This window comes from Saccostrea cucullata, unplaced genomic scaffold (assembly GCF_032062105.1).
Source record: "Saccostrea cucullata isolate Sc308-1 unplaced genomic scaffold, CSIRO_AGI_Scuc_v1 ctg14177, whole genome shotgun sequence".
Taxonomy (NCBI): Eukaryota; Metazoa; Mollusca; class Bivalvia; order Ostreida; family Ostreidae; genus Saccostrea; species Saccostrea cuccullata.
The window spans coordinates 5,274-16,119 of NW_026928433.1; the positions used below are offsets into that span (position 1 = coordinate 5,274).

Consider the following 10,846-nt stretch of genomic DNA (forward strand, 5'->3'; position numbering starts at 1 on the left):
TCTCTTATCCATAACTTCACTCATACTACTGAATGAATTTTGATCCGATACATATATACTGAAAGGAAAAAGAAACGCAGTGTAAACTTTTGAGTTGAATTAAATTAATTTTTCTTTCAATTTTTTTTTCAGTATTCCTATCTAACTTTAACAATCATCTCTCAAAAAGATATAACCAAAATCTCATTTGATTTTGTCTCATAATTCTTGAGTTATTGAAGCCGGTACCCCCCAAAAGTGAAAATTGAAAACTCTCATTATCTTCAATGTCTCTCCTGCACATCTGTCATGAGCGTTATTTCTCCTTTGCATGGAATTCATCAGAATGAGTATCTTTCTAACCCTGGCTATATTGGGCATGGGTAACCACTCCAAAAAATTAGTCATGCGACGCGCGCATGCGCGAGTGAGAGGAACGAAACAGTAAGTTGACATGCTCAAATAAACAAATAGCAGAACTGTTTTCTTTTTTTGTGTGTGAATGTAATGATTATAATGGTCTACTGTATAAAAGGCGCTTTTTCTGGTATTAGGACTGCGATTTAAGAGGTGCATGACAGGACGAATAAACCACTCGTAACATGACTCCGTTTCGCTTTAACGTCATCGTCACGGCTGATTAAAAACCATTCCAGGACCTCTCTGACAAAAGGTAACAAGTTTTATGGGGGAAAATTTACAAGAAACTGCTTAGTTAACCGTTGTTGCCTCTTTCATTAATTAGGCAAATCTAAAATCAGACCCCATTGAACTTCTGTAATCTGTACAAAGATTGCAAGAAATTCACATCGTCTCTAATTATTGAAAAACAATGTGTATACCTCAGGTGCATCAAATGGTGCAACAAGATTTGTTGACAAACTCGTCGTCATCAAATTGCACGTGTTTTGTGCTTTTTAGCGTTTTTCCTACATGACGTCATACATTTTATGGTTGGGTAATTCTGAACACTGATTTTGATGCAAAGTAACTTAATTTCTCATCTGACCAATTCGGTCATGCGGTGTCAAAAAGTTTTCGAATATTATGCTATCCTGCGTTTCTTTTTCCTTTCAGTATATTTTGGGTGTCACATAGCAAAACATTGGCACTGCCATTATATTCGTATGAGAGATGGGGTATCATTTATAATGAGTTCATTGCTCATAGTACTTCTTGTTTAATTCTGTAAATTTCTATTATTGATGTGATGGTGAAAAGTAATTCAAAACCATCAATCTCAATGAATACAAATTGTCTTTTTTTCTATTTCATGTTTATTCTGTCTATAAATCTTGAAACATTCCTTGAGTTAAGGTTAACGAAGAGTCCAATGTTAAGTTTATTGAGATTTGATATACCCATAGCACCCTTTTTAAGGAGGAAATTCTACAAAATAGCATGTCAGTTTTGCATGTTTTTAACAACCAACATGAATTTGAATTACCAAATCGACATGTACGTATATTGGATTCTAAAACGTCACAAAAATCTTTACACACAAAGATGCATACAGGTTCCAGTTAATGTTCTATCACGCCGCTTTCTTTAATCTTCACTAAAATTTTAACGGTAGTAAAGAGAAAAATCAAAAGTAATGTAGAACAATATTTTTGAGACGTGGTGTAAATCAGATGTAGATAACTAAAAATTCCAAGGAACTTGTGGCAAATTTGAAACCACAAACATTTACCAAAAGAACAGCATAAAAGTAGAAAAAAAAGTCCAGGCATTTTGCAATCGTTGCGGCTGCATTTTTTAAACTTGAAATTTACTTTAACACATGAATTTACTCACCTTGTTACCCTGTCCTTAATCATTTGCAAAAGTATTTTGTTTAAGACACTTCTGATTGTACAGTCAAGTACTCTGAAGTTGATATTAAAAAGATGATCGAGTTTCTGATTGACAACATCTAAGTGGTTTTTGGAGACCAGTTCCTCTAATAATCTACCAGAGTCATCGGGATTGTGCCATGTTCTATACTCGATCTTCACCATTTCTGTTTGACGTTTTTCATATTAATTTTTTCCGTAATTTACACACTGAATTTTCAACAGATTTTATCATCATTTCCTAGTCATGACAGGGTGCTAGCTCGCAGAGAGTGTGACCGGTCGGCAGGGGATGCTCACTCTTCTATAACACCCGATCCCACACCTGATGCTTTGGATGTCCCTGTTCGCTCTGATCCAATTTTGTATTGCTTAATGGACTATTGATCTTGAATATTGTTTGTTTTTATACAGTTCATGCAGAAAAAGCTTTGTCCTGATGGAAAATGTGAACAGATACGGAAAGACATATGGAAATTGATGGTGGTTGGAGAGGGAGATATTGAGAATTTTAATAGAAAAGGAGGATTGAGAAGCACATTTCTTGTCTATCACCATGGATCATAAACAACTTACAAGTACATGTATCAGTTCTATTGCAGAGGGGTACTGGAGGAGACTATCTGACATTGTCTTGATTGTCTTGTGTGAGAGTTGGTATGGACTTCTACAGGGAATATTGCATCATTTAAAGCCTGGTTACTGAACCTGCCGAAAACTACCAGAGTCAAAAGGACTGTGCCATGTTACAATATTTAACATAATTATCTAATTTTATTTTGAATGTTTTTATATGAATGTAATTATAAACAATAAAATAAATTTCTTTGATTGTTAATACGCGGGTATATTTTCTGCTGCAGCTGCGACATTTGCAGGAAAGTTAAGGTTACGTACGGAGGTGTTTGTGGAAAAAATATCTTAATTAAAACCCATTAGGGCTATACCTATGTATTTCCGTACTAACAACAAAAGAAGTCATTGTATTATTTAGGTGAAATTAACAAATCCAAAATAACAACTGTGGTGTGTTAGCTACTATGTAAAAAAGTGTATTATGAAGCATTATACTCGTCCTATCATGTTAGCCTAAAAAAAAACCTTATGTTCTCTCATTCTCAGTTTTCTGTTATACAGACTTAGATAAAATAATTTCAGCGTTTAAGTGTGTCATGGCCTGAAGTGACCAGAGAATATGATATTTCTTAGATAAGAACTTAGGACTTACCTGAACACACAAAAAATGAATTATAACTGGTTAATTACATTCGTCTTTGTTTGCTTTGCAAATGGTAAGTTAAAAACCTATCTCTTACATCTTTACCTACCTCTATATGATAATGCATAGGTAGCATAGGTAATCTTAATCTGTATTGCTGGGATGGAAAAGGGTATATCTGAAAGAATTTTGTATGGTTCTTATCAAAAATTAAGTCATTTATGTGCGGATCTATATAATATAAAGGCGATGTTGTCGATCAGCACTATAAATGTCATTCTCAAGCTTTTGTAATATACTGACCGGAGTTTATAAATATGCCTCGAAAATTAACTAAAAACGACCTTATACCGCCTGGAAAGTACACAACACTCAGACTGTTAATGTAAAAGGAAGAGTCATATGATATGAACCTTCCGAATGAAAAGGAAAAAGGTTCAACTAATACCACTCAGAAGAATATTAAGAATTTAATGTTTGAGTTTATTTTGTATTCAATTTTTTCTACTCCAGCAATCGAAGTTTTTATCCTATTCTTCTGTCTGTCTAGCTGTATGTCTTTTTGACCGCAAAAACTTTAACATTGACCATAAATTTCGATTGGTTGGAGCTATGGCATTCATATTTCACATTTCTTTTGAAAAGACCATTCTTTGAGTACCAACATATTCGACTTCTTGACTTTGGAGTTTGACCGAATTTTGCAAATATTTAACCTTGGTCAAATTTTGAACAGCTTGGACTAGGGTTTTCATGTTTAAGGTGTTATCGTTATAGATTTTTCCAGGTATAAATATATTGTCTTGTTGACTTTGGTCATAGAGTTTGACCTTATTTTACAAAAACTTTAACCTAAGTCATGACTTTTGAACAGTTAGCACTAGGACTAGGGCTTTCCAATTTTATAGTAACATTTCTTGTGACATGAAGTTTCTTTGGATACCAACAACGTTGACCTTTGACCCTTACCTTGGATTTTGACTTACTTTGAAAATATTTAATCTTCATACAGAGTTCTCATAATTTGCATGTTTACTTCTTAGGATAAGGTCTTCCATTTATTCATCATGTTGATTGAGACACGTGTTTAGGTAACACTTTTTTCATCTTTTGACTTTGACCTTGAAGTGTGACTAGCATCTGAGTCCTTCAACCTTTGCCAAATGGTGTCATACAGGGCATCGGTGTTTCAGAAACATTTCCTTTCATTTTGTTTACATATCAATCTTTTTATTTGAATTTTTCTGTTTGTCAACAAATTATATGAGTTGGATTTTTCAGTGGTATGGTCGGACGACTGCCCTCCTCACTGGATTAAACACGGATTTTCTTGTTACCTGTTCATAAAAGATGTTCCCGAGGACTTCATCGAAGCCGGGGTATATACTTGAATCAGTGAATTGACTCAGTTGCTTAAAAAGAAAGAAAGTCGTATATGCATTTACTTTTTTATTAGCTTTGAGGTATTAAACAACACAAATATATATACTTTATGTCAATCTGATATACATTTTTGAAGCAACACGACACAAAACATAATTTTTTTAAGTTTATAAATATAAAGTAGAATCAGACTTGATGTACTCTGACATTTAGCAGTAAGTTTTTGTTAAATGTTTCATACGCAGTTTCACTTCTCCGAAACTCAATTGTAATAATCATTACTGTTTTCCGCGAAAAATCTTGATTTTCCGTGTCAAATCATACTACTTATTCACGAACAAATCTGAGATGTGATATGTATTTATTTTCACATTTATTTCTTTATTTTATATGCTTTTATATTGCAAACACTTTTTAGTCTTTTTGCCAAAGGCGTGGATCCAAGCTGGTGGAAATCGAGACAGTTGACGAAAACAACTTTCTCCGCTCACATATCGTTGGAACAAATCCACAAGGCGAGTTTTTTATTAAGCTAGCATAAAGGGAACAAAAGACTGAAGGGATACAAATTATTCTACCCACACTTGAAAAGCTGGAGGGTAAAATAATCGGGATGTTGTTGTTTGTACATTCGTCCGACTCTCCGTCTGTCACGCTTTTTTTGGTACCCATCTCTTATCTGCAACTCCTCTTACGCCATTGAATGAATTTGATGAGACTTTCAAAGAATCTTTATTACACATTGCCATTGTGAACCTGCTATTTTAGTTTTAGACCCGACACATATTTTGGGTTTCACATAGCAAAAGATGGATACTGTCATTATATTCATATGGGAGGTGGGGTATAATTTTAGTGAACTCATTATTCATAGTGCCTCTATTATAATTTTGTATAATTCTATTTATGATGTGATGGTACATGTAAAAAGTATTTCAACAGCATCTATCTCAAGGAATATAAATTTCTTTTCTATTTCATGACATTTGTTTATTATTTCTACAAAGCTTGAGACATTCTTTTTAAGGTTAGTGAAGAGTCCAATGTTGAGTGTATTAGAGTTTGATATACCTATAGCTCCTTTTGCAAAATGATATGTCAATTTTGACAATTAAAATGAATTTGAATCACCAAATCTAGTGTACATGCATATAGGATTCCATTAAAATTCTTATAAACAAGATACATAGCGGGTTACAGTAACTGTTTTATAGAGCCTCTATCTTAAATCCTCATTAAAATGTTTACAGTAATGACTGAGAAACTTTAGAAGTACTGTACAACAATATTTTTGAGAAGTGGTGTAAATCAGATGTAGATACCTATAAATTCCAAGAAACTTTTGGGAAAATTGAAATCACTAAATTTTACCAAAAGAACAGCAGTAAAAAGTAAAAAAAGTTAAAGCTTTTGACATCGTTCACAGCTGTTTTTTGTTTTAAATAAAAATTGAACTCGTAAATTTACTTTCCCCGTTACCTTGCCCTTGATCGTTTGCCAAATTATTTTTGTTAAAGAACCTTCTGATTGAACATACAAGTACTCTAAGTTTGATATTAAAAGTGATAGAGATTTTGATTGATAATATATATGTGGTTTATGTGGTCTATCAGGTTCTCCAACAATCTATTAGAATCCCCATGGATACCAATTGTGCCCCACTTTTAGCGGACCTGTTCTTTGTATTCATGTGAAGAATTTGTCCAAAATATTTTACGTGAACAGAAGAAAGAAACTTGATGTGGCCTATAACTGAACATTTAGATATATCGAGGAGATTTCGTCAATTAACAATTTTCACTCTTATTTCAATCGTCAACTCAACCGTCCTTACTTATCAGACCTGAAATTATCAACAATATACCTTCATCACCATCATGCACAGTTTATATCTCTCAGTTGATTCGATAAGCAAGAGTATGATCTACATATGGACATTTTCTAAAACAAGGTAAATTACTGACAAGCACGTTGATGAAACAAGAATATCAGCAGTATTGTTAAAAGTTACCATTTTCGTAAGTGGTCGATTCGATGGCGTTGTCAGCAAATAAAATTTATCATTTCGTCAAATGCTGACTGACGTTTTGAGCTCACCTGAGCCGAAGGCTCAGGTGAGCTTTTCTGATCACCTTTTGTCCGGCGTCCGTCTGTCTGTCCGTCTGTCTGTCTGTCCGTAAACTTTTCACATTTTCGACTTCTTCTTAAGAACCGCTGAGCCAATTTCAACCAAACTTGCCACAAAGCATCCATGGGTAAAGTGGATTCAAATTTGTTTTAAAAAAAAGGGCCACGCCCTTTTCCAAAGGGAGATAATTATGAATAAGAGAAAAATTAATGACATTTTTAAAAAAAATCTTCTTCTCAAGAACCACTGGGCCAGGAAAGATGAAACTCATGTGGAATCATCCTCAGGTAGTGTAGGTTCAAGTTTGTTCAAATCATGACCCCCGGGGCTAGGGTGGGGCCAAAATGGCCGACCTAAGTTTTACATAGAAATATTTAGGAAAAATCTTTAAAAATCTTCTTCTCAAGAACCACTGGGCCAGGAAAGATGAAACTCGTGTGGAATCATCCTCAGGTAGTGTAGATTCAAGTTTGTTCAAATATGATATTTGTTTATTATGTCTATCAACCTTGAAACATTCTTTGGATTGAGGTTAGTGAAGAGTCCAATGTTAAGTGTATTAAGGTTTGATATACCCATAGCTTCTTTTTTGGGAACAAATTTTACAAAATGGTATGTCAATGTTGAATATCTTCAACTACCAACATGAATTCGAATTACCATATTCTACATGCATATAGGATTCCATTAGAATCCTCATACGAGGGTTGTCCCAAAATTTCGTAGACTGAGCACATATACTTTAAAGAAATTAATGTATCTTTATAAAATTTTCAGGGTAGATAAAGCGTGTTCTTGGCAGATAAATTACGAAGTTTTATCATGGTAACTTGAACACTTTGCGAGTAATTACATGTAATGTGTTTTCTAACAACTGGAGCAATCTGCAACGTCAAAAAATACAAATGTCAACGAGTCAAATTTTTGGAGAAAATATATTTCACTTACCAGAATCAGATTCTTAAAATAAACGAAACGGTTATAGTTATAAATGTTGAATATATTCATAACTATGATGTGATCAAACATTAAAATATGTAAACAAAGTATATATGCATGTACAGGTATGAAATAATAATAATTTGAAAACGTAACATTTCTTTGGCTTTTTGTCTGTTTTATCTAATGGAGTTGCACAATGGAACGCAAGCCCATTTCCTAGCTTTGTCTTTTACTTTAGTTACTGTTATTCACACATACAAAAAGAAACCGTTTTAGTCATTTTTTTAAGTACTAAGGACAAGAAAAAGTTTCTTAGTCTACTAAACATTAATGATTGATACATTTCTGTAAGAGTGAATTCAGGATCAAAACACTTGATCATAGTCCAGTGCGCCGCCTGTGCGATCGCGGCCGCCTTTTTTTCAAAAAGTCGGATTTCAACCCCATGTATACAAAACGTTATAAAATTCATATTTATCAAAAGAGAAACAGCAAATTTGAGGAAAAGTAGTTGAGAATTTTCGTTTCCATTCAAAAAATACAGGGTGGTAATTACTTTTCCGTAGGATTTTAAATATAATATACCAAATTTTAATTGCAACTTTTGGATATTGCGCCGCCTTTCTACACCCGACAATGAATTGTGTCTTTTAAAATGGAATAATTTGTGTAGTTACTCCATATTTGTTCATAAATTTATCAGATAGTGTTGGTTTAATCTATATACCAAGTTTCATTAATGTATGACATGGGCTTCCTACAAAACAAGGCTTGTCTAAGGAATTTTGGGACAACCCTTGTAAACAAAAATACATAGTGGATTCCAGTAAATATTTTAACAAGCATCTCTGTTTAATTCTCCCTAAAATGTTAACAGTAATGAAACAGGGGAAACTTCAGAAGTACTGTGCAACAATATTTTCGAGAAATGGTGTAAATCAGATGTAGATACCTTAAAATTCCAACGAACCATAGAACAGCAGTAAAAAGTAAAAAAAAAAGTTCAGGATGTTTTGATATCTTGATCATTTGCAAATTTATTTTGGTTAAAGAACCTTCTGATTGAACATACAAGTGCTTTAATTTAGAGTTTGTATTAAACATATGATAGATTTTGATTGACAGTATCCATGTCGTATTTGGAGACCAGGTTCTCCAACAATCTATTGGAAACCCCATGAAATATATTTGCTGACAAGGCCATTGTATCGACCACTTACAAAAATGGTTACTTTTAACAATACCGCTGATATTCTTGTTTCATCAACATGTTTGTTTGTAATTTACCTCGTTTTAGAAAATGTTCATCTGTAGACCATACTCTGGCTTATCGAATCAACTGAGAAATATAAACTGCGTATGCCTGTGATGAAGGTATATTGTTGATAATTTTAGGTCTGATAAGAAAGGACGATTGAATTGACGATTGAAACAAGAGTGAAAATTGTTAATTTACGAAACCTCGTCGATATATCTAAATGTTCAGTGATAGGCCACAGCAAGTTTTTTTTTCTTCAGTTCACATACAAGATCCTGGACAAATTCTTCATATGAATACAAAAAACAGGTCTGCCAAAAGCGGGACACAATTGCTATTTATCATTTTGTCAAACGCTGACTGAGGTTTTTCATAGTTATTGTTAGTCCATTATTTACACACTGAATTGTTGATGGATTGACAACAAGCACACGGCAAGTGTGACCGGTCGGCAGGGGATGCTCACTCTTCCATAGAACCTAATCCCACATCTGTCGTTTGGACATACCTTTTTGCTCTGTTCCAATTTTGTTTTATCAAGCTTGAATTTGTTTGTTCTCTAAGACGGAAAGGCATCCGGAATTTTGGGGGTGGGTGTAGAGGAAGATAATGAGATATTTACTCAGTAATTAGAGAAGAGGATGAAGAAGTTCAGCCCTTGTCTACCACCATGAATCATATACGACTTACATGTATCAGTTCTATTGCAGAGGGGTACTGGATAGGGCTATCAGACATTGTCTTTGAGGGAGAGTGGGTATGGACATCCACCCAGAACACGGCATCATTTCAGGATTGGTCACCAAATCAGCCGGACAACTACCAGAGTCATCAGGACTGTGCCATGTTCTTTACGCCGGATAATTTCCATTGGAACGACCATTTCTGTACAGTTAAGGCGGGATTCATCTGCGAAATGGAGTAAGATGAATACATAGTCTTTAAATTATGTTTATTGATTTTTTACCTAAAATTCTATTCTGAAATAATTGTTTTCTATCTACATATCTTGTATACCTGATATGTATATAAATTCACCCCTCTCCCAAAAAAAAACTATAATAATTCCCCGCGTGTTCATTCTTCATCTCAGTGAAACCACATTTATCAATCCCCACCTAAGGCCTAATATTTTGACAGAAAAAAAAACTGTTCAACCAAAAAAAAAAATAATAAACGTAGTCTGGGATTATCTAAAGTATTAACAAGGATTTTTAGCTAATATTACCATCTGGCCACCATGATATCACTTTTCTGCTCGAAGCTCCCCCAAAAAACATCCATCTAATTAAAATACACGATTATTAAAATTCTGCTTTCGCCTTAGTCTTTCGTCACAATTTTTCATTAAAAAATCATATACAGAAAAAACGTATTTGACTTGTATTTATTTATTTAAAAAAAATAATTTAAAAAAATATATAATTTTGTATTTCTTTTTGTTTCAGGGCAGGTGAACCGATTGATATTGTAGGATAAGACGCGGAAAATTATTCAAAATTAAACAAGGAAAAGTTGCATGTTTGTTAAAATACAGAGGATCGATGTATCCTCTTTCATCAGTGCTTGTGCTTTAAGAAATTTAATAATAAAAATGTGTGCATGTTCGAAATTTTACTTTTTTCGCTGTTAAAACCAATTGTTGCACGTACCATTGTTGTTCCGACTGCTGTTTCCAGATGCAGGGGTTTCATTTTATTTTATTGTTTAAGTATTCTAATTACAGATAGGAGTATAAACCGTCATTAATACATATCTTCCGAGCAATATGAGTGCCGTAACAGAGCTGAAATCTTGGTGTAGGCCTACACACTGTACATTGTACACTTTACTCAATTCAATGTTAGTAACCTGGCGCTCTGTGTACCAATTATGCACCGTTCTAAACAGACCTAATTTGGTATTCATATAAAGCAGAAGTTTTCAAAAACTTATACATTAGAGATAAAATTAAAATACTTGTTGTGACCTTAAACTTGATATTAAGATATATATCAACGACATATGTAAAATTAATTAACAATAATTACTTCCATTCATATGTCCATTAGCTATAGATATATTCCAGTGAATTTGAAATAAAGAGTCTTACACATCTGTTT

At 33.6% G+C, this 10,846-nt stretch overlaps 1 protein-coding gene across 1 annotated transcript; it reads left to right on the forward strand.

Moving 5' to 3' along the window:
• Positions 1–3,016: 3,016 nt before the first annotated feature.
• On the forward strand, positions 3,017–10,303 carry LOC134277558 (perlucin-like protein). The gene is made up of 5 exons (XM_062759885.1): positions 3,017–3,106; positions 4,315–4,412; positions 4,835–4,931; positions 9,455–9,665; positions 10,193–10,303. The coding sequence occupies exons 1-5, from the start codon at positions 3,058–3,060 to the stop codon at positions 10,221–10,223; spliced, it is 486 nt and encodes a 161-aa protein (XP_062615869.1). The 5' UTR covers positions 3,017–3,057; the 3' UTR covers positions 10,224–10,303.
• The last annotated feature ends 543 nt before the right edge of the window (positions 10,304–10,846 follow it).